The sequence below is a fragment of the Drosophila novamexicana genome, unplaced genomic scaffold, assembly GCF_003285875.2.
Source record: "Drosophila novamexicana strain 15010-1031.04,08,12 unplaced genomic scaffold, DnovRS2.1 tig00001395-arrow-arrow-pilon, whole genome shotgun sequence".
In the NCBI taxonomy this organism is placed as follows: Eukaryota; Metazoa; Arthropoda; class Insecta; order Diptera; family Drosophilidae; genus Drosophila; species Drosophila novamexicana.
The window spans coordinates 296,231-321,001 of NW_020824854.1; the positions used below are offsets into that span (position 1 = coordinate 296,231).

The 24,771-nt window shown below is 39.3% G+C and overlaps 2 protein-coding genes across 2 annotated transcripts; one reads left to right on the plus strand and one right to left on the minus strand.

Annotated features, from left to right (window-relative positions):
* Positions 1-714: 714 nt before the first annotated feature.
* Positions 715-13,570, minus strand: LOC115767415 (neuropeptide CCHamide-2 receptor). Its single transcript, XM_030711691.1, has 8 exons — positions 13,506-13,570; positions 13,203-13,460; positions 9,385-9,604; positions 9,118-9,284; positions 4,707-4,900; positions 4,508-4,628; positions 2,653-3,078; positions 715-736 (listed from the first exon to the last, which is right to left on the minus strand). Exons 1-8 carry the CDS (start codon positions 13,568-13,570, stop codon positions 715-717), a joined length of 1,473 nt encoding a protein of 490 aa, XP_030567551.1.
* Positions 13,571-19,611: 6,041 nt separating this feature from the next.
* LOC115767485 lies at positions 19,612-20,842 on the plus strand. Its single transcript, XM_030711793.1, has one exon. It carries the CDS (start codon positions 19,704-19,706, stop codon positions 20,688-20,690), a length of 987 nt encoding a protein of 328 aa, XP_030567653.1. The 5' UTR covers positions 19,612-19,703; the 3' UTR covers positions 20,691-20,842.
* Positions 20,843-24,771: the final 3,929 nt, after the last annotated feature.

Here is a 24,771-nt window from a genome sequence, read left to right on the forward strand (position 1 = left end):
CAAAACATGACAAAATTTGTTCATTGTTCGGGGATGTTATCTATGGGCCATGTGCAGCTGCCAGGCTACGAGTTGATTTAGTGTAGGTCCAATAGGCCAGCTGGCCAGCCAGGCGCTGCCAGACCATTCAATGGACATGTCAGCGGGGGCGTCCCGGATGGCGAGCGGTATGCTGTTTGTGATTCGAGATTAGCCACTTTGACTCCAACATTTATTGCATGCCAATAACTTTTGTCTGGGCACAAAGGTGCGCTGGCATTTGGGGTGTGCGTGTGTGTGTGTGTGTGTGTGCGTGTGTGTGGGCTTCGGCCATTGCCAATACCTGCAATGCTTGGTCAATTTGCATACATGTACCTGTTAGCCAAAATAACAACAGCAACTGGCAGCAGCTACCTTTTGTGACTGGCAGCTTGTAATGAATTTTCGTGTTTCTGCCTTTCTTTTGTGCGAACAATTTCGATTTTCTGGCTTTTTCTTGGTTTCCAAAATGCAAATTGAACGTGTTGTGTTTGAATTTTGAATAATTGACAGCACTAGAAAACCGAAAGCCTGTGGCCACTTTAGTAACAATTGACTGTAGCTTGCCTGGTTTGACCTGATCGTTATCTGACTCAATTAAAAATTACAAAATCAAATTAAACATTTTAATTGGTTTTGTGCAGCCAATATGAGCTAGGCTTTAAATTAAATAATTGTATTGATAATATAGACCATTTACTCCAGACTAGAACTAGCACTAAAACAGAATGGGTTTTAAATTTAATATCAGAGCTAAATGTTATTGGCTTTTGAATTCGGCTTTTTGGTTACCTACAAATATTTGTATGGAAAATTGTTTATGCTTGGACTTAATCATAATATGCCAATCAAATAAATAGTTAAAGAACAGTTTATATTAAATTTATAATATAATTGTTTATTATAACTTTATTTGCATTTGAATATATGCACATTTGACACATTTGACACTTGGTACACATTTTAAAATAAAAAGTTTTTACTTACATTTGTAGGCACATTTTTAATTTTTAATTTGTAAACATTTCAAATTGTATTCTTAATAAGTCAGCTCAAGAGCTGTGATTTATTCATGTTCGAAAATAATCCCACATATGAGTCCGAAAGAGTATCCCGTGAGTAGCAAAAATTTTGTCCAATTTAGTAGCGTGTGCGCTCGTCGTAGCGTTTGATTAAACTGAAATCGTGAATACAATAAGAAAATCAATAATTATACAAATTAGTTATTTATTAGGAACTTTAACAAAAATGCAATTGTTTTCATCTTGAGTGCTGTAAAAATATGAATAAATAGTGAATACATTAGTGAATAGCTTGAATTGCGAGTGTTTAAAAATATATAAAGCCTTTGGTGGATAGTTTAAAATCTTACCTGAGCCTTCAGAAATCGAACACAAACTGTTTGAATTATGTTTATTTAATATTCAATTTAATTTATAATAATATTCTGTTTGGCTTTTGAAGAAATCTGTGCTTAAAAACTAACCATTTAGTTAATATTCAATTGGAGATTAATTTCCAGCTTGATTTGGAATTTATTTAAGCCTCATTGTGGCTCTATAACTAAGAGCTCTACATAATATGTGTCTACAAATGTGAATTAATTTATTTATAGTTTAAAATTACCGTAATTAACACTAGAAAGCAACAACAACTAAACATGAATTAATTAATTTATGTACATATTCCAGAGCTCGAGAGCTATATTTATTATAATTAAACATCTATTGATATATTTTATTTCCAACTACATGGGTTTACAATTAGCAAAAGTCAAATGGAATTGCGTATTTTGGTGCACAAAACATAAATAAATATATATACCCTACACATGAGTATAGTTGATTTGCGATTCATTTTGAATGCTGCTTAAGACTAAGCCTTAAATATACCACATCACATAGAGTACCATACGAAATACGGAATACGGAATAGAGTGTATCGATTATATTTCATTGTATTTACAACAAATTGAGCCTAACAATTGCCTTGGAATTTGCATACAACTAATAAGTACATACCGAAATGAGCTCGACTGAAGGGCCCAGTGGGCTCGAGTCCAAGTCAAGTATTCAATTAATTTCTTCCCTTCTGCACACACATATGCAGCTCACACACGACGACGTGAGCTATGCTTAAAGCTTTGCCTATGCGTGCGTCAGAGCTTCTTTCATTGAAGCACACTAATACATGTGCAACGCACTAATACAAACGCATCGTCTGCATTCTAAAGAGCTTTGGGGCCAGGGCATTAACAGAGCCACCGCAAAATGTATGAACTTTGCTAATGCCACAAAAGCCACATGGTTATGCGCAGGGCCCATATTGCTGGCTTAAAGCCTTTGGTAATTTACATGCCAATTCCAGTTACAGACACCAACCTAACAAGTGCTGAGTGCCCTCTGGGGTGTTAATGATGCTGATGCTGGTGTTTGAAGGGGGCCAGATAGCACAACAATTACTGCCAATTAGCATAGCCAGTATGTGTGAGTGTCAGTGTGTGTGTCGGTGTGTGTGTGCGTGTGTGAATTTAGGTGCAAGAGTGAGATCAGTGGCCAAATGGTTTAGAGCTGCTCGTCGGCCTGTTGGGACAACGCACCCTCCTCCAGCAGCTCCACAATCAGTGTGCCTCACCTTTTCTCATTGATGATGGAGGCGCGTCCGATGCCAGCACCAGGGCCGCCCACATTGTGGGCATGCCCATTGCCGCTGCCCGCGTGCTGCAATGGCATCGAGTCCTGGCGATGAAAACTGCCGCCACGACCGCCACCGCCTCCGCCTCCGCCGCCGCCAACCCCCACGCCATGGTTATTGTTCATGTGCAGCGAGGCACGATGGGCGGCCAGGCTGCCGCCAACGGCTCCGCCCCCACCGCCCCCCACATAGGTGGAACGACGCATCGAGGTGACGCTGGTGTCCATGACGCCCGTTGCGGTCGAGTGTTGCCGGAGGTGCGGCTGCCGCTTGACGCAAATGCAGCACAGATAACGGTTGAAATGCTGTCGAAACACACCGGACACACAATAAAGCGCCACAGGATTAACGCACGAATTGAGGAAGCTGCAAATTGAAAAGACCAAAGCGAAAAGTTAGTCCATGGGCACATGCTAATTTGTTAAGCGACTGCCGCAGGCCGTTAACTATGCGCAATCCAAAGGGTTAAAGGGTATGCTGCGGTATACTAGTCTACTTTGACAGCTCATTTGTCAGGCCAATATTTAATAATGTAATCAAGAGTAGGCGTATTTTACAACCACAAGACAATTATTATTGCCTTGTGAAGGCTTGGTCGTTATAGCCAGGTCCATCTGTCCCTCTCTACACCTGCCTGTTTCTATGCAAACTTGTCTCGCAGCTCTTTTAAAAATGCAATCCAAATTACAGATAATTAGCTTGTTTAGATTTCAGACTTATATTTTGACATTATTTTTTAAATAAATAATAATTTGATAATTTGAATAAAATCTTTTTCAACATAATATATAATATTAAAATCAAACTTCTGTAACACGACATCATTTATTATTAGCGAGATTCACAGTAACGAAATCCCATCGCTTTTCGTTTTATAAGCAATTCAATGTTGCTGCTGGATTTGAACCAGCGAGCTGCCGCTTACTGGTCCGAAGTTCAGACAACGCTGTCAGTTTTTAAAGCTAAGATAATTCATAAACCTTTTGCTTCCGTTTTACTTATTGATCCAATTCCTCGCATTTCTATTCAAATCCTTAGCAGTTGAGCACACACTTTAATTCCTGCCAATCCCTTTTTTGCCCGGGTTCTTAATTCGCTACGTTTTGGTTTCGATTTGTTTCAATTTTCTACTGAATATTTTATTCAAGTAGAGTTTATTTGCTTTTTTTTCTTTTGTGGGCAACCCTTTTGGCATTAAAATGCAAATTATTCTCAGTGGAGCTGACAGTTTCTGACGTCACAAATTAAGTTGCCCAAATGCTGACACATTATTTTTTGCACTTTACTGCGCTTAGTGACGCCCCCCCTCGCCACAAAAGGGGCGTGGCAGCTGTCAGTGAAATAAAATTTACTACATCTTGACGCCTGCGGGGTGTGTGGGTGTGAGCTGGAGGGAGGGGGTGTTGTATTGGGGCTTGGGTTTAAGTTTTTACTCGGATTATCTCTTTCAATTAAAAATCATGCCAAAAGACGACGCGACGCCCGGGGCAATGCAGTGGAAATAAGTGCAGGAAAACCAAGTTTAAAGACGGAAAACTTCGCATATGCTTGGCTGCCATTGACTCTCCCCTATTTCCACAACCCGCCGCACATCCCACACCCCTTCGTCCGCTTTGTGTGTCAGCGTGCAATATGATGGCACTGGCAAAGGAATTTCAAGGATTGCGCGCGACAGCAAACAGCTTTCATCCCCCAGCCCCAACCCGAAGGAAAAACCAAATGGAAAAATTGCTAAAAATCGCAGTAGTTTGTGGCAGTTGCCGTTGCAGTTGCAGCAGCAGTTGCAGTCGCTTACCTTGTACAAAATCCCACTATGCGCACCACATGCCAGAAATCATCGAAGTCCTCCTCGGCGGTGGGATAGAAATGGTACCACAGCTCGAACACATGATATGGAAAGAAGCAAATAAAGAATACTGCTCGGGCAATTAGTAGGTCTTACATCAAGCGACTTCCTATGCCCACGCCCAAGCCTGGCATCATGTCATACTCACCGACCACAAAGGCCACCACCATGCGTGCCACATGGCGTCGGGCGCGCGCCTGGCTGCGGCTCTGGATGCTCAGCTGCTCGCCGGGCATGTCCCGGGCGCTGATGTGCAGCCGCTTGGCCATCATGATGTACAGCACGCCAATGATGGACAGCGGCACCAAATAGTATATCGACGCCTTGGCAACCACCATATATCTGCAAATGGAAGAGCCAGAAGAGAGAGAGAGTGTAAAATTGGTATCCTAATAGGAATATCGCAGTTAAAGTCTCTGTACTTGGCTGACAGTGAGGTGCGGAGATTAATTGTTTAAAATAGCGTGAATTGAGCAACTGACATTGCAGCTTAATTAATCACAGCCCATCGGAGATTTGTCAGCAATCTGTCAATCACATTGGAAAAAAGCCAATTTAATTCGACTTCCATCAATTGATTTAATATGAAAAACCCCCTTCTTTGATTTAATTCGCTTTTATTGAAAATGTTACTCGTTTAATTTAATTCCTGTTTACGTTTGTTTTTTGTTTAAAAGCCAATCTACAAGAGACATTTGCTTGTCAATTTTGAAATATGTATATAAAGAAGCTTTGCAACTTAATGATTCAATTGCAACGAACAATCTAGCAAACACTTTATATACTCTTTTTCATTGTAAAAGATTTTTGAATTTTTCTTCAAATGTTATAGAAAAAATATTTATAATATTAAATGTGGCTTTAAGTAAATCACAAAAACCCCTAGAGTCATCCGATTCAAAAATCTTATAAGAATACAAAATAAGTCTATTCTATTTCATTTTATCGATAATTATCGATTTAGAGATATGCTTTTTTGGGGCCCAACTCAAGCATTAAAAGAGCTTGATACAAGAAATTTTGGTATATGGGCTCTCGTTTAGTATGAATGGAATGAGAATATTTTACTTTTTGGATACCGCAGCCAAAACTGGCAAAAACTAGAACCTTCCGCTTTGGATTTTCACACATTATAAGTTTTAGTATTGCGTTTAGCCAAATAGACCTCTCTTGTTTTAATTTATTTTTATTATCACGTATATAACCAAAAGTACTTTATTAAATTGCTAAAAAAAAGGGTGAAAGGCAATATGAAATCCACGATTAAATTTTATATTTGTTTCTTTTTTTGGCCAGAGCTTGTAGCTAAGCTCTGCAACATATCCTCCTAATCCGATTAACTCACAATTTGTATATTATTTAAAGCACAAAATTTCAAACCGAAAGTGGTTTCCGTGGGATTGTCAAACACTTTTTTATGTTGCATAAAAAATATGAATGAATCAAATAGACCAAATACTCACAGCACTTACGCAAACTCAATATATCCTAATTGCTTGTTTCGAGGGGGCAGTAAATCGTGCTTCGATTGCATTCGCTTTTTTTTTATTATAACTTAATGCATTTGTAAATTGAAAAATATTAAAATGTCGTGAATACCCGTTAAAGGAATTACCGATGCTTGGTTGCACTTTTTAATAACTTAAAAGGAATTTTATATTGACAGGTTTTTAATTGCGTTCTTAATTTTTGAGTACTTGACAGCTTATTTAAATGCAAATATAGGTTTAGGAAATAAAACTAGTGAAGTTAAGGAAATAATACCACATGCTAAACTAATCGTGTGTAGCTTTTATATATCCTGAGATCGAAGAGATTATATTGCTTGTCAGTTGTATGTATACATATATATAGAATAAATCCTTTATTGTCAAAGTATGTAGTTGAAGTATGTTTCCTGGGTGATAATTGAGTTTTCACATATATATATTTATAAATAATTGATTAACTAAATTATGTAAATATTTTGCAACACTGGCCAGTCAGCTTATGATAAATTTAATATAAAGAACATTGAAAGCTCAACCGTTTGACAGGACGTTTTAAGGACTCCAACAAATTATGCCATTTAATTTAATTTAGACTCGCAGCTCAGACAGCAAACGAGATGATTGCCAAATACATGAAATGAACATTAGAAATAAATTCAGTAAGCGGATTTGGGCCAAATAGCTGCATGTCTAAGCCATATTTAACAATTTGTTAGACTATTAAAATGCCAGCAGGGTGAAGACATCCAATAAATTACAAAGCGCAGCCCATTTTGATGACTTACGACAGAATAATTCGTTAGCATAAAAGGCAAAATGAACGAAAATTCGCTTTTTGTTTTTATTCATAACGTTTGGAGTTTTTTTTTTGAATATTTAGTAAGGGAAAAAACGATAAGCTACACGCCGAAGAACGAATGCCCTTGTCTGGCATTGAAATGATTTTTATGAAATGTTTTTATACAATTGATTGTTCCAATAGGACTCATATAATATATACCAATTCGATAGGGACTTGCAGATATGTCGAAAGGATAGAGTAAAGCTCGTAACTGAGTAAAAAAAATTGAATCTTTCATTCTAAAACTCTTGAATTCAAAAACATGTATTCTTGTAGATCTGTATGATATAGTACTTCGATTATAATAAGGGATTGCTTATATATGAGGATCAAGAACAGTTTTGAACTATCGCAAAAGGACATAAAGACAAAAACGACTGTTGGTGGTGATCAAGAATAATATACTCTTATGGGCCAGAGCTCCATCAATGTCTTACGCAATTCGTGACAAATAGATAAAACTCTCTCTACAAGAGTATAAAAACACGCTGAGGAGTTATAAAAAGGTTTTTATGAATTTGATACAAAAATTAGTAACCAGTTGGCTGAAGCTGTGTAAATTACAGCGGAGAGGGAGAAAGAGAGAGTGAGAGAGGGGAAGATAATGTGGCAACAGCTGCCGTTGTCCAGCATGAAAGGATTTCCAACTTATGGCAACAGACGAGCAGACATAGCCGCAGCGAAAGGTGGGGCCAGGCCGTGGAAACAAGCTACATTAAAAGGAAGAGCGGAATTAAATTTAAGTTGCCTATCGGCGCGAGGAATGCGACGAGCAGCATATGGCCATAGTAGGGACAGAGTGTACCAGGTGGACGACATGGAGCCACGCAACAGCTTGATGAACTGAACTGGGAAGGGTAAAAAAGCGGTTGGTCAGGGTGGCATTTAATGATTTTAAGCGCCCCTTAAAGTGCCACGTGACAGTAGAGTACCTCCTGAGCATGCAAATCGGTTTAAATGAACGAACATAAGTAGCTGGCAATAAAGTGCTTCGAGGAGCAAATCTATGGAAGGGTAGCGTATACTTTTCTGAAGCTTGTCAAGTCTAAGAAACGATTTAATGCAATTTTATTTGCATTGTTTGCGGCATATACATTTCCCCAGAACTGAGCATTGTTCTTTCTCGAAAATAAATTGCTGGGAATTGAAAAAGACTACATTCAATTGTTTAACATAGATAAATTGTTTTCCCCTGAAAACTCATGTCTGTAATTTGTATGTTGTAAGATTCTAGGAACCAGACATACCAAGTATTTTGAAGGTGTTTTCGGTAAGCATCGAATTTTGATTGCATCAGCTTCAGTGAAATAAATGCATTGCATTGTTCTTCACAGAAACGTAAATATTACATTTGTTCCCCCTGCTTTCTCACCTCGTATACCCTTGGACAAGGTAATCGGGGTATGCGGTTCATTTTTCCAGTTTAATTTCAATCGTACTTGCCATTAAATACCAAGAAAAAGTTAATTTGTCATTTTGTTGATTTTCACAAATTGAAAATGTCATTAAAACAAAATAAACAAATGTACTTGGAAATTTTAGCAGCCTTGAGAGCATAATCGAAAGAAGGTTATTGTTAGGTACTGCAAGGAATAATTAGATAAGATCATAATTGATATATAATATATATAGTATGCCTTTTTCTCTGGCTAATTGATTAATGATTAATGGCCTTATGTTAGGTAAAAATAGCAAACACGCGTTTCTAGGCAATTCCAACGGTTGAATGAAACCCGTGCGATCGTTTTTAAGCTCATTTTCAAGAATCTTACTTAAAACCTTTGATGTTTTTCAGAAAATCTACCACTTGAGTAGAAAATAGGGATCAAAAGTAAAATTTTAAAGGCGAAAGCTAAATTTTGATCCGATCAAGTTTTTGCCAACATTGTTTTAAAAGGCGAAGATATGAAATGAATTGCGCCGTGCAAAGCCGGGTACTACGCCTTAACCTAATATAATTAAATACCGCATTTTATAATGTATCTTGAAATGTTTGTTGTTTTCACAATCAATTTTCTTAGCATTTACGCAGGAGCTGTCAATTACTTGAACGGCTTCTGCTTCACTGGACTTCACTTGGACTTCACTTGCTTGGTGGACAGTGGGCTTTGGGCTTTGAGGGGGCGGGGTATGCGTGAACACCCACTTAAAACTAAATAAAACCGAATGGGGCGAGCAAATGCGAAAAAACATCCAACTGATTGGCCATTTGGCCAGCGGCTACTCACTTTGCATAAATCTTGGTGCGAAATGGCGAGCACACTTCAATGGTTATGTTGCCATTGGGCGTGGGCAGGGTGTAGCCCTGGATGTCGGAGACAACAAACGATGGCATGCCCAGCATTATGGCAAACACCCAGATAATCACGGCCGTAAAGACAGTCAGCGGCTTTGTCTGTGTGCAAGCAAGTCAGAAGCGAAAAAACAATAAATAAATGGAAATTAGTTAAGTGACCCAAATGGATCCAAATGGAATAAATGCGCGCTTTGCTCACCTGCAGTTTGCGCAGCGGATTGACAATGGCGCAATAGCGTTCCCCGGAGAGAGCTGTCAACGTGAAGACGGAGACGCCAATCGAAATGTCCTTGAAGAATTCGGTTATGCGGCACATGTTACGCTCAAAGGGCCAACTCTCCTGGGTATAGACTATTGTGGCCACCGGGACACAGACCAAAATGACCAGCAGATCGGCCAGCGCCAGTGAGAGTATATAACTGCAATGCATCAGGAGATAATTAATTAAATGATTAACAGAAATGATATGTATAATATCGATAAATTGATGAGATTATCGGTTATCGATAGATAATCGGTTGTCGATAGATTATTGTTCAACAAACTGATAGAGGTTAAGCTTCCTTTTAGAACTTTTTAAAACTTATTTTCATAATCGGGAAAATTTGGGCAGGCTATTCAAAAATGTAAGAATTTCTTATTCTTACACACCAAATTTAATATCTCAAGCTCTTATTATATTTGAGCTATGCTTTAAGCATCTTGTAAAACCGATTTGTGTCGATTTTGTGGAATTGAGGATAAATTGTGCGAATTGAAACTATCAAGGGAGACCTCTAGCAAACGTCCATTTATAAAAAGGGTATCTCTAGCTTTCAACATTTCTGATTTCTATTGTCTTCAAAATATAGTTAAGTATAATCTGACCCAAAAGTGTGACCCAACGCTTGTGACTTACCATCGTATCGATTCAGCAGACCTTAAAGTTTTGTGAACGTGAAAAGAAATGGAATGTGTGAGTGTAGACACAGTTAAACGTGCCAAATTTGCTGCTTGGTTGCACTGGGATTGAATTTGGAACAGAATTGGTATTGTTATCGATATCGGAATGTGAATGGGAACGTGAATGGAAATGGTGCCTGTTCGGTTCCTGTCATCCGTTGTGCATTCACATGGAAAGCACTCGATTTGAAGCGCACTTTGCTGTACAACATTTTCTTTTGTGCTTTTCTTTTTGGACACTTACAAGTGGACTTCTTGATTTGGGTCTGCACGAAATGCCAGCCGCACACACTTCGCATAGCCCCAGGCCCAGTCTGGAACATCTTTATACATAAGTGTTGTCTAGCGACTGGCAAATCGAATAGAGTTTAATTTCACAGAGCTCAAGTTGGGAAAGCAGACAAGAAAAAACCAAATGTCGCCGTTCGCAGTTAAAAGGCAAATGTGGCCTTCATTTAACAAATTGCTTTGGCATTGACACGCTTGAACCCCATCGAGGTGCCAGACGACGGTTAAGACATTTTTCCCAAACGCGCACCATTATGACCCACAAATTGGTAGTTCTGATTCGTGTCAATTGGCGCTTGTCTAGACACACGGACAAAGACCAGCAAATCAAGCAAAAACTTTTGCGCAGCTTGGTCCATTGATTGGCTCAAATTGCAGCATGTCATGACTTTCCAAAAGCTACAATCAGTTCACAATAGTTCAATTGTCACCTGGCAGTAAATGCAAGTTTTAGCATTTTTATTTGTATATTTCTTCTTTATTTTTATACACTTGCTCACGCTGTCAGAAGAGTCAATGGAGTTGATTGGGACTCGAACTTTGGAGTAAATTTTTCGTGTATACCACGGCCCTGAAATCACGAGATAAATATATTACGCAGATCTATGAAGACTATTGATGAGCTTTCGCAGAAAAATCTTGTCGAACTATCAAACGGGCTGTCGCCGGTTCAAATCTAGCAGCAATTTTCTATTTTTTATTTGGTTATTTAAAACTTAATTTTGATTAATTAAATTGGTTTGGGAATTCTTGAAGTCAACGTCTTTTTTTCACCCGGGACGCCGGATAGTTTATTCTATTTATTCTATATAAATAAATTTGTCGGGCATTTTGTTTTAAGCTGTTTTTGCACTCTGCACGAGTATTAGACAGTCAGAGCCTCACAACTGCAACATTTGCACTTGGAATATTTTATCTATTACTTGTCAATTTGTGCACAGAAATAACGTGTATTCAGTATGACATATTTTTTGACAGTCGAAGCGTGAAGACAATTTGTAATATGCTTGTTACGCAACTGTTACTCAGTTCCAAGCCCCTCCTCTGCGATCCCTTGCATTCCATGCCAGTTCTGTCACCGGCTGTGTTCACAGGAAAACTTTTGATTGTATTTCCATTTCAATTTATTTAGATTTTCCACCAGACGCCCCAAAAACAAGCCACAAGACGTTACACAGTTGTACAAGCTGTAAGTTTCCTACAAGTTTCCAAATTAATAAACATTTGCATATGCCCCAATCAAAGAACTAAGTGTTCTAGTCGGGCGTGACCGACTAGGAGCTACCCTGTATACAGCGCCAAGCTACTGTAACCAACATTTAAAATTTCTTCCAAGCAATGCGGCTCTCTTCGGTCTTTATGAAAGGCTCTTTATATGTAAATAAGAAGATTAGATTTATGCTTTATGGGATCGAATATGCCTCCTTCTGCTTGTTACCTACATTTACACCATACCCATATATCCTAACATAACATAATAGAGTATAAGAAGCGTCGACAGCTGTTCGCTTTGCATTGTTTTGCCAACCCGATTTGGCATTTTTTTTATACAAATACAGCTTAGCAACAGTTAAGCCAGCTCCAAAACAAAGCTGTCAATATACGAGTGTCATCCTCTGGCTATTCAGTGGAATCAAGTAAACGCAATCGGATCTGCCTGACAAGCAATAAGCATACGCAGTGTGGACCAGCACTCAGTTGATAAGGTTTTTTTGTTTGTGCCTCGCAAGAGTTTAAACGTAGCAAAGCTCAACATTCGACTAAAGCTACTGCAGAGCTGGATTGGTTTTGTTGAAATTAAGAGGAGCGTTAGGCATTAAATGTCATTTAAGCTTTTCACAAAATTTAACTTCTTAAATAGCACAAATGTAATGTTTAAAGCAAGCTTAAACAAACTTTTGAAGATTAAGGTATGTTTAAGCCTTCAAGAATATGAAGTACCCTTTTAATGACATATACACAACTTATAACTTTTAACCTTTTCTAAAAATGTAAGTGCAGGAGAGTATTTCTTCTATAATAAAATGATTTCGGAGATGCTTCCTTCTGCCTGTTACATATATTTGGCTTTCGCACAAATACAATATACCCTGAACCCATTAAAAATGATAAATAAAATAATAATGATAAAGAGATTGGTAATGACAATGACAAATAAAATGACAATGACATTGGCAATGACAATAACACTGACAACGAAAATGATAATGATGATAATATTTATAATAATATGATGTATTTTATTAGAACCAACCGATTATACAAGTTGTGTAATCGATGCTGCTTGAGCCATAAAATTAGTATCTTTCATTTCCTTGAATCAATGTGACTTAAACGACTTCCCCTCATTGAATATTTAATTTAAAAATTTTCTTTAGTATTGCTGACCGAAGACACCGCCTGCTGTCCGCTGCAGCAAAGTTATGAAACATTTCTTGAGAACTTGGTCAAACAAATCGACAGCTGTTTTGACCCCAAGAACAAGAAGAAGTTAGTGGACCGAAGCCGACCACAAGATCTGGACTGGCATATAAAATAAGGGGCAATAAAATCAGAGATCTCATAACTCAACGCCATGAATGTTGAGTGGCAATTCTTTTAGGCTATTTCTGGGCGGCACGCAGCACGTTCATTTTGGGCAAAAAATATGTATATGAAGTGTACGCCATGATTATACACGCATATGGATGCTGCATATATATTTTAGGGGGGGGGGGGGGGGGGGGGGGGGGGGGGGGTGAGTGGATGATGTGAACGCCACGGGTTGCCCATAATCGCAGCACTTACGTGTTGGGTATGTTGCGCATGGAGCGATGCCGAAAGAATATGATGACCAAAGTGCCATTGCCCAGCACGCCCACAATAAAGATGAGCGTATAGAGCACGGTGACAATATAGGTCTCCGGGCGATCCAAAACCTTCACATACTGCGGATACTCCTCGCCGCTGGCATTATGCGTGCTCGTCGATGTTGTTACCGTTGTTGTTGTTGTTGCCGCCGCTGTTGCCAACGATCCATCCAGCTGACTCGTATTGCCGAGCTGGCTGACATTCAGGACGGCAGCAGCAGCAGTGGCTGCCGCGTTCGACTCCAGCGGCGCATAGGCAAGGCTCGCCGCCAGCGTCTGGCTCATGTCCATTAGAGCCGCTAACATGTTTTTTGGCATTGCTCAGTTGCCCCACTGACTGACTGACTGACTGACTGACTGACTGAGTGATTGACTGACGCTCTTTTCTTGTCTTGTCTTGGCTTGTCTCTCTGTTGGCTGCTGTCGCCGTATGCGTGTCGTTTTATATGCTCGTTCGGGCCAGTTCCGTTTCCTTTTTTGGCCTTTTTTGGTTCAAGTTTTGCACTTCTTGCCAAGGGTATTCAGTTTATGGCATTTAGGTTTTTAGTAGAGTGGTTGTTGCTGCTGCTGCGTGTTGTTGTTAATTTTGTTGCTGCCACAGTTGCGTGTTTTATTTTGCACATTTTGTTTTAGCTGTGACCACATTTGCTGTCTTTGTTGTTGTTGCAGTTGCTGTTGTTGTTGTTGTTGTTGTTTTTGCCGTTGCTGTTGCTGTGTGTGGCTTTGCCCTTTGACTGGCGCCAGTTGCTGCCATGCTGCAGAGAGAGAAAGCGAAAAACCGAAAGTAAATAGTTGTTTGAGTCGTTGTAATAAAATGATTAAGGTTGCTTTCTGTGCAAGAGAAAACAACATGGCGTATGTGTAACATTTAACAATTTGTATATAGCTTAATTATGCTGCGGTTTTGTCGTTCATTTAATACGTGTGCTTTTATGAGATGCGGAAGCAGACTTTTAATTCAAATTGCTTAAAGCCTTTCGTAAAGTTACATATATTTTATGTAATAAATAGATAAAAACAAAAGGGTAAAAGCAATGCATACATTTAATTTGTGCCGGATTTTGTGTGTTTTTGTATTCGTTAAAATCTTTTTTAATTTCTGCACAAACATGCAGTTTTTGCCTTGGCATGAACATGAACCGGTTCACGCTTGAACCGCTTGCGAATTATATGCGAAAACTATGCGAAATTTGGTTCATCCTAGCAAATATAAGCTGCGTATTATGAATTTAATTGTCATATTTCTGTACAAGCTGTAGAAGGGAAAAATTATAGCAAAGCTCTTGCTTATAAGAACTCATACATGCCAAATGCAATTTAATATTACGACACGAACATTTTTTCGTCCTTTGTGCAACCGAAGCGTCATATAGCTCACTTTGAGCCCTGGCTTTTGCTCAGTTGGTGCAAGGGATTCATTTATTCCGTTTTCCGTGTATTGACATTCTTTTGTTATTATTTTTTTTTTTAAGTTCTTGCAGTAAGACGGAGATACAGTGCGTACAGACACAGTGAAGCAGCTGGCAATGCAAGGGGCATTGGGGGAGACCTGTGAAACGCTTTGGGAACTAATACGAATTCATTCGGGCAAATTCAAAGACTTTCAAATCGCAATCAGTCGTCTTTAGCCCAACCGCAATCGCAGCCGCAACGCATCTGTTGTAGATCTGGAATCGGATATGTGTCTGGATGGGTAGGGCTGTGTCTGGCTGTGTGTGTGGGCGTTCCTTTGCCTGTGTCGTTTCAATTTCAATTCAATATTAGTTTGTTTTGAAGGCGTCACTTGTTTTGATGCAATTGATTTCGAGCTAACTGCGGCTATCCTTTGCGGTCCACGCTGCGTACGCGTGTTATTTATTCATTGGCTAAGAGGGTCGAGCAAATTGTTGGCAAATCGAACAAAATCTTTTTGAGGCCATTTAGCTATTTATAGCTACTCTCTGGCTATCTATAAGCAGCTTTACCTTCAAGTACGCGTAATTTCAGTGCCCACTTATATGGCACTCTGGAGGCCTTGTGGGATTCCCAACTCAACTCAACTCAACTCAACTCAACTATGCGGTCAGGTGTGTCTAGAGCATTTGATGGGCCTTGCATTTGTTTGCCATAAAATCAAGTATTTATTGGACGGCTTCTTGAAATTATTGAGCTGTGCATGGCAAGTGGACGTCGGATTGCCACCATTCGTTCCACAAATAATTGAAAGATTTAACAAAGCAGAGGCCCGCAACAGAGAGAGAGAGAGAGACAAACCAGCTGAAGGGCTGCTGCTTGAACAAATTTTAAATAAAAAAAACACTGGATTATAGCACTCAGTAAATTGAGAAATTAAAGTAATTGATAACCTAATATTATATGTACAAAATTAAGCTATTCAATTTCTAGCATGGTCTTGAATTTTCTGGCATCAACACTTGACAAAAAAACAACCTTTTAAATTCTAGTAAAAAATCACAATTTCTGAGCAAAGCATATAAAAAAAGTTTAACAGCATGTGTGCTGCTTCTAGCTTAAAGTCATAAAATGGTTTTGGTATTTTATGTGCGGCACGTTGGGTGCCATATGCACCAAGATTTCTCACCGTTTTCATATGCCATAAATTACATATTTAAAATCTATATATTTCATTGCATTAAAGTCTGCGCATACTATTGTCTAGCTGAAGGCCCTGGCAGCCATTGCTGATATCCACTTATCATGTAGTTTCAACTTAGTTTATATAAATAAAAAAAAAAAAATAAAGTCTGCGCATTGTCTCACACATTTTATGCATCCCTTTTTGGGCTTATATCGGTTTGGGCTCTGATAAAAATTACTAAATCTGAAAAGATTTATAAAATTTAATAGTATATGTGTGTCTTCCAGTCGGCGGTCGTAAAAACTTATTGTCATGTTATGTGCCCCTACGTTGGGCGCCATGTGGCCAACAATGCCTGACGATTGACTTTTCAGTCAATTGACATGGCACTTAAACGACCCACATTCATAACATTTGTGGCAACTACATAAAGGAGTCAAGCACACAGAAATTTAAGTGCAATTAGCTGTGGCACCGACCCGGCCCGGGTCAGTAAATACGAGACTACAAGCTCGTAACCCTCGCATTGCCAATGGGAGCTTCATGTTTAATGACAGACCTATGGGCAATATGCTGGCCCAAGTGTCGACAGCCCAACACCAGTATGTATTTTATGTGTGTTGTGTGCTCTGCTGGAAGAGATGTGAAATGTGAAATGTGACTTCCGGCGAAAACGAGCTGAGTGTAAAGCTTCCGCAATATTAATTATACTTCGCATTTAGACAGCGAGCGAACTTAAAGTTGTTACCCACTTCTGCTTCAAGTTTTATTGGTCGCTTCGGGCGTTAGGCAATTAGGCAAGATCCTTAAAACTTGTGAAATATGCCTGACGATTTTTTTGCGCTTTGCCTTAAACTTGTCTCTCGACGGCACAAAGTTTTGAATTAGGCGCCAACTTCCTGCGGCCATCCGCTGATAGACAAACGGAAACGACAGCCGAAACGGAAGTAGCTGCGGCAGGACAAAAGCTAAATGTCTGAAGTCAAACAACTGAAAGTGCCACACAACAGGCGTCAGCAGAGGCGACGAGATAAGTTTGAGGAAAATACCAGAAACACATCAATTTTCCAGCAAGAGGGAAGCAACAAATACCAAACAAAAGCTCTTTAATATAACTGTCAAAATAAAATGAATAAAAAAAAAACAACAAAAATAATATTATTAAAGAAAAATAATTTAACTTGTGGGACTAGCCCCGCGGCTTAGGTACTCAGCTCCTGTTGACCTCAATCAATTTAATTGCATTTTTTAAACAATTTCAGCAAGTTGCCACGGGGAAAGACCTGCTAGGCGACCGGAAAAAGTTTTAAATTTTTTTAAAAGTTTTAAATATACTGCTGAAAAAACGTAAATCAGTGGACAAATTTAAAGCGATTCGGCCATATGAGCTGCGGACGAAAGCCAATTCAAATATAGTTAGTGCCGGACAGACAATTTTTATTAATTTTGGGGACATTCAAAGTTTGGTATTAATCGTTTTCTCTATGTGCTCAAAGAAATAAATAAATATTCTTCCAGCTTAAGAAATTAGGCCTTATGCTTTAAGTTTTAGCCAAAACTTATTTAAGGTATCTTAAGAATACACTCTTAAATAATTTTATAGCTCCTTTAAAGCGAATGTCCTTCAATTTTTAAGTAAACAAAATGTAAAAAAATAGTTCATAAAATGATTTCCACGAAAATAAGACAACATATGCTTAATACTAAATAATAATATCAAATAATATTTTAATAGTATTTAAATATGCTCAAGCAATATATAAAGAAATTTCGACACTCTTTAAAAACATGTAAAATACAACGAATAATATTGGAATCTCTTCCAGCATTTAAGCTTGATAGAAACGCATTCCAGAAGCTCTTTATATATAATTTCCTCATCGTAGCTGACGTTCGCGTCATTCGCGTGACAATTTTTTATTCTATTTGGGTTTGTTTTGCGGCTGCCATCGTTATATTCACGCGTATTTATTTATGATTAAAGCCTGTTGTGTCCTGAAGTATGGGTCGACTTTTGCTGCCTGCGCTGAGCTCAGATAGCAACCGGCGTCTGCTTTTTGAACGCAATTACATTTGTCAGAGGGAAAGTCTATTAAAATGCCTGACTGCCTGCCTGCCTGACTGGCTGACTGGCTGCCAGGCACCCCGTTGTCAGAGCGCCCCGTGGTGCCTACGGCAGTACGGGCCCCGCTTAAGACTGAGGACTAAGCGCAGACAAAGGCGGATAAAACATATTGTTGGAATGGCGTTCAGTACATGCTCAACATTCTTATGAGTATGTGTTAGATAAATCATAAAGCAAACATAATTTAATGCACACACGAACTCACACTTGTTCTCTGTCAGGTTTTTGCTTGTAAGCTGCACAGCAACAGAGGGATAAGGCGACCGGGCGTATGTGTAATGTGGCAAGCGTGTTAATCATACGCCACGTTTGCGCAGCCAAGCTGAACTTTTGGCCCCGTTGAAAAGCGCAAGTGGAAACATTGAGAATTTTATTTTTTGTTTTTGTTTTTAACTCATAAGTAACCAACTCCAAGTCCAAGCCCATGTCAAACTCAGACTAATGGCCCGCCCATTATGCAACGCGTTCTAAGCTATTTTAATTAGAGTCGAAAAAATGCTTGCCATTTATAAAGAGCAGAAGAAAAAAAGGTGGTCGCTGCTCATTTCGTATGCGCCGCTGCCCTGCCCCAATGGCCGCCTGCCTCAAATATTATGCAAATTTTCATGACGTTCCATTTGCCTCTCTTGCTCCGAGCCGTGAACATAAATATTGACAAAGTTACACGTCTCGACTGCCCCGGGGGCCCAAAGCTGAATCAATGGCAGACAAGTCAAGGCACAACAGACACGGACTCGAAGCAGGCGGAAGCTCCGGCTGGGTCATCCATTGCAGGTCATAAAACGTTGCCATTCGTTATGATTGAAGATGATTGAAGATGATTGCAAATGACTCTGCGTACGCACATCGATTTAGCAAGAAATGCCGCCGTTTGTTTGTATTTCACTACGGCCAAAAAAAAATCGTATATAGCGAGAGTACACACAAAGTCGTAAAGCTCGATAAGAGTGAAAGTGAAATGAGCTCAAAAACAAAGCTTAAGTCGAAAATACATACACGCTTAGCAATTTATGGATTCAAATATGAACTGAACGTAATTGCAGAAGGTAATGAGGCACAGTCAACCTAACTACATACTTAAAGCCGTCTGGCAACGCCGCACTCCCTCATTGTGCATTAAACTAAATTAAAATGCAAAAATATTGTGACCTTGCTTTAAAAATGTTTTGTCTTCTAAAGAACTTTTTGTTATGGGTGTTGCCAGCTTTTCAGCATGAATACAATTAAGAAGTTCATTAACTGAACTTGTTAATGAACTTGTGAGTTCTTGAAGTGAACTTGTAACTGAACTAGTAAGTGCTGCATAAGCAGGAATATTATTCAGCCTACAAAATACTTAAGTTATGAATTTATCATAACAAATTGTAAATAATTTGTATAATCTTTACTTGGTACATAAATCATACCTAGAGAATATTTAAATATTTATCTATCTATCTATCTTATGCCCAACTTCTGCATAGATTGCCACCCAATCCACCTTTCAAATATAATTTAATTAAGTTTATAAATGATTATTCAGGATCTCTTCAAACCCACGCTGAATCTACTTGACTTCTTAAACTTCTGCTAGAGTTGAAAATAAAATCCTTTTGTGAGCATTTCGAATTCTAGTTAACTCAATAACTATTTTCTCTAAATTTTGTTGAGCTATTCGTCTACATTGGAGCAGTTTTTTTTTTTATTTCAAACACAAGATTCGTTATTTTCTTTTCGTAAAAGTCTAAGAGGGTGAAATGTCTAAGAGGGTGAGCATAGTTTTGCCGGATGCACCTGGTATACCGACACGGTCTCGGTCCCCGTCTGGATCCAAGTCTTCTTCCCGGCGCTCATCAACGGCATCTGCGAAAAGTGCGCTCAAAAGTCCCAGAGGTAGCACGGCAGGCAAGTCCCTGTCTGCACCTGAGCCTGAACCGGAGCCGAAGCCTGCACCTGAGCCGGAGCCAAAAGCGCCAGCTGAATCGAGTGAGAGCGCCCTGGTAAAACTGTCCATGACGGATCTGTTCTCGGATGGCTGTGAGCGCTACACAAAGGATTGTTGTTGCTGCCACTGCATCGCCGTGAGGCGTGCCCTCAGACAGGCCGCGTTTCTGAAAACGCCGGAGGGCAAGCAGCGACTGGAGCTGAAAATGCACCTGAAGAACCTGCTAATGGACATCAATTCGATCACAGCAACACGCGACACGATACAGAACCGGCTGCATGGCACCAAGGAGTATCCACCGCCGGCGACCAAGAGCTTTCCCATAACCATCACCCATGTGGCGCCGATAAGCAGCAGTTGCATGTCCATTGAGTGGTATCTGCATGACGATTCGAATATTGTCCACTACGAGATATATGTGGACAATGCGCGTCGCAAGCGCGTCTTCAATCCACAGCTGACATCCACCGTTGTCCTGGATGTGGACATGAAGCGTACACACAAGATTCGCATGAGAGCGGTGCCCAGAAAATGTCTCGGCGCACGTGCCAATCCCATTGACAGGCTGGTCCGAGATGTCTGTTGCGGCGGTCTCGACAGGATTCTTGAAGCCGACTACTTTTGTGATTGCGCCAGAAAAAATGAATTGGAGAAAATCAAAGAGGACTACAAGAAGAACTCCTGCCAGAAGCTGGTCGATTTCTGGAAAGACAGCGAGTTCCTCTACATACCCATCTGCGACTGTCGCGGCGCATGTACATGCGACTGCTTCGCCGAGAATTATAATGCGTGCTCTTAGACTCAACTATGCATTCGATTTGAGCCCAAAATTGGGTACACCTACAGAAAATTTTAGTTTACACAAAAATTAATCCAAGTAATTGTAAAATATTGTCAGACTTATATATACAAAATAATAAATGCTCAGGCATGCGGGCAACTGATTAAGAAGGACCCTGGTTCAAATCTATAGCATTGTCTTATCCGAAGGCCATAGTCAATTGATAGCTTATTTATCCTTTAACTATTTACTTAAAAATAAAATATATTATAGGTATAGAATGTAACAAAAATAAATTATTAAAATAAAGTGGATCTTTAAATTAAAAGAAATTAGTAAAAAGTTTTAAAATGTTTAAGGTCAAGTGCAAAGTCTGCTTTTTTTCAACCCTATATAGTTTTAGGAATTTTCAGGTTAATGAGGTTGGGCAGAATCGATTAAAAAAGGTTTTTTAAGATGACCGCAGTCTGGGTTAAGTTTAAATGAGATTTACAGATACGACTATAGAAAAGATAGGATTATAATAGGTCTGATGGGGTTCGCTTGGACAACTTAACAAAACTTGAGACATGAAAGACAGTTTTGCAAACTTACAATTCGCTTTTATGCAGCCCTAACTTCATATTTTAGTTGAGATCTGAGCAATCTGTAATAAGTTTACGAGTAGCACTCAAATATGGAAGCTGCTTTTGTCGAGTGCTGTCTGTCAAAAACAAAGCTTACTCACTTTGAATACAAGAACAGAATTCATCATCAGATAGAGAGAGAGAGAGAGAGAAAGGGGGAGAGGCAGCGAATCATGTGCAGACAACTTCAGCTGTCGGCTTTATTTAAAAAAGTATATTTATCATAATCTGCAAAATGCTTTTTGGAGGTTGTGCCCCCAAAAGTGCGACTCGTCGCAGCTCATATTATCAGTGGCCAACAGACATTGGCATTAGCATTTCAATTGGCGCACAGGCAGCCGGGCCCCTGACTGTGGCTGACGTAGGCGTCTCCGTGCCCGGGCCATGACATGGCGTGATTAATTATTTGGCAAATATTTGAAATGCCTTCGAGTGGTTTCCATTACAGCGCAATTGCTTCAGTTGCTTCATTTGCTTCATTTGCTGTTGTTGCTGCGTAATATGAACGAAATGAAAATCTGTGAAAATTCACTCAAATGCTTTGCCACATTGCCGCTGCACGTACATTTAATTAATTTTTTACTTTTATTCCACTTTTGATGTACCATTGCCCGATTGATGTACAGTGGCACATTTTCAATTGGCGTCTGTTTGTTTGTTTGTTTTCACGAGGCTTTCCAGATAAACAAGCGCCACTTAGCATACGTACTCTATTTCAATTATTTTGATCATTTTCCCATACCCTGTACCAGCTGTAGGTAGGGCATATGGGATGGAGAGAGTTACTTTAAATACCTTAATATCGCCCCTTTAGCCATCTTCAAGCAGAAAAAAAAACAATATTCAAACAAAAAGTCAGCTCAAGTGGCACTGTTTCAGGGGAAGGATAAAAAGGCGATAGAAAAGCGTTATGAGACCCTAGCATATCTCTCTCCTTCGATTAGAGGGAAATTGTACTGTCTGCTATGTCTTACAGCTTCATACAGCATATTGCCAAGTCGAGCGCGTCCTATTCTATCAATTTTTTATACTCTCTCCCCCATTTGGCCCACGCGTCGTATGCGCTATTTTTATAGTCACATTCAATTACTTTTAACGCTCAAGTTCTACAATTTCTAGACCAAGTTTTATGTGCTGCGTGCTGTTTGCAAATATTTTAATTGATTTCATGTGGTTGCTTTTGCTTTATTTTTTTTTACTTTGTTGCCTTTGCACTACGCAACTTTGTGTAAATATTTCGCTTTTATTGGCAGCCAGCCGCAGACACCGAATTGTTTATACCCCCAAAAATTGTTTATAACCTAATCGATTCACGCAACGTCCGCTTCTCGAAACCAGCTGCAAAAGTGCGTTAAATTTGCCATTTTAATTGAATAAACTGCAATATTTTGAGTGCCGCACACTGTTTGGTTCCCATTGATCCTTTTAGTGACTTAATGGATAACGTTGACACAAAACCCATTTGTCCGCAATGGTTATGAAACAGCTGCAAAGCAGCTTACAACAGCATGAATCAAGTTCGGGTCGGATGATTCACATTCCCGCCAGCCGGATGGCCCAAAAAAACAAAGCATCCAAATTTTAACTCCCAAAAAAACATTCCCATCTATGCACGTACGCATAGCACATCCTGACCTACCCCATGAAGAGGGTAAGGGTATTATCGTAATATTGTTAACAATGCAACCAAGTGGAAAGCAAATACAAAACCAACAACATGAAAAATAATGTGAAAATTTTAAGTGAAGTGGAAAATATTAAAATTGACTTTCGTATTAAACGTGTCAAAGACTGAGATGCCAGATGCGATAACTACAAAATCATATCTGGCTGGAAAAGTTAATAAAACTAGAGGCTGAGAATCACAATATGGATCTACAGTATATACTTTGACAGTTTATCATATCAATATTTAATTCTAAATTATTTTAAAAATTCTCCAGAAATATTCGTAATAAAGAAAATAAATATCTTCAATGTGCAAAATATTATTGTTATTATTATAATTGTTATATTCCATTATCATATTATTTTCCAGCAATAAGTAAAAAGGGTGATTAATAATAAATGTGATACACTCTTAACCCCCGCATTGTTACTTCAGCCTAATGTTATTCCAATGTTTTACCAAAATTTATTCCATTTACATGCCATATTGATGTTGTTACCTTAAGCCGAAATTTATTACAGATTGGTTAACTGTGACACATTATTCCCCTAGGTGCAATGATTTACGGTTTGTTTTACAAGAGTATTTCAGCGCTGCCTACGGCCCAACCCCCCCCCCTCCACCCTCCCTCACCCAGCCAACTTTTTTGCTTGCGGGGAATCTGTCAGCGGCTGGAGGCTGTTTGAAAAATGCAACGAATTTCAATTTGAAATTTCGCGATAAATTGCTCGGTGTCGTCGCTTGTGCTGTTCCCCAACGCGGGCTTTTAACCAAAAAATAAATAAAAATACGTACGGGTGTTCAGGCCCGACTAATAGATACCCTACAAGATAGCAAGCTCCCCTCCCTCTTCTTTCCTGAGCACCATACTATGTTGCATACGACCTTAAATAACTTCGGGCTATATTGTCCGATCTTTATGCTGCGCCAGTGTTTTTTCTTATCTAAGACCGGCATTATGGAAAATACGACCTGAAACAACTTCGGTTTTTATTGTCCGATCTTAGATTCTTTTTCCATAAGCCACAAACTACGCTGAATACGGCCTTGCATTCTTCGGTGCTTATTTTCCGATGTTAATGAGATTTTCAGGGCTTTAATATGGCATACAATACTGTATATACAAGGCGCCAACAACTAATTTTAAGGAGAAAAGTGGTGGAAAACCAATATATATAAGTGAACTATTCTTTATATACCATATACTATATTATTAGCTTACCAGATTTCCTGTCTAGCTCCTATTTACTCTCTTTAAGATGTGCTTTAAAAGCGTCTAGTTTCGTTTTCCAATCAATGTATACATTTGCACAAGCACATTATACCCTTTCTACTCCAATATAAATAGGTTCAGCGTAGGAAAAGGCATAACAAAAAAAGAAGGAAACAAATGCCTGATTCTAAATCTGTTGTGGAATTGCTGTTGCATTGTTTGTGGCGCCACGCTTTGACTTTGGCTTCGTGTGTGCCGCCCCCGCTGCCCAGCTGTGCGGCACACAAAATTGATAAGGGATTTGAGTAACTGCTGGGTGCTGGCCAAAAAGAATGCCAGCATGCAGAGCTGTTCATTTTTGAGTCCACGCTGGCTAATTGGCAAAATCACGCAATGCTGCTGGGCGGTAGGCGGGGCCTGACTTGACTACGAGCAGCTTGAGCTTTATTGTCAACATAATTCAGGCCGAATACACACTCAAACAAGAAGCAAGGACGCAGCAGGTTCCGGCGAAGGGACAACTAAGTGAATTAACCACCACGTGCCGACTATAGACAAAGCTGAACGGAACAAACGTGATGAGCTAAGATG

What these genes read in the sequence shown, in the direction of transcription:
- LOC115767415 (XM_030711691.1), bottom strand. Translation starts at nt 13,570, where the DNA reads ATGTTAGCGGCTCTAATGGACATGAGCCAGACGCTGGCGGCGAGCCTT. An exon ending in CTTGCCTATGCGCCGCTGGA is followed by an intron (nt 13,461 to 13,505) that starts GTCGAACGCGGC and finishes CCTGAATGTCAG; the next exon opens with CCAGCTCGGCAATACGAGTC. An exon ending in TCCATCATCAATGAGAAAAG is followed by an intron (nt 737 to 2,652) that starts GTGAGGCACACT and finishes ATTCTGTTTTAG; the next exon opens with TGCTAGTTCTAGTCTGGAGT.
- LOC115767485 (XM_030711793.1), top strand. Translation starts at nt 19,704, where the DNA reads ATGTCTAAGAGGGTGAGCATAGTTTTGCCGGATGCACCTGGTATACCG.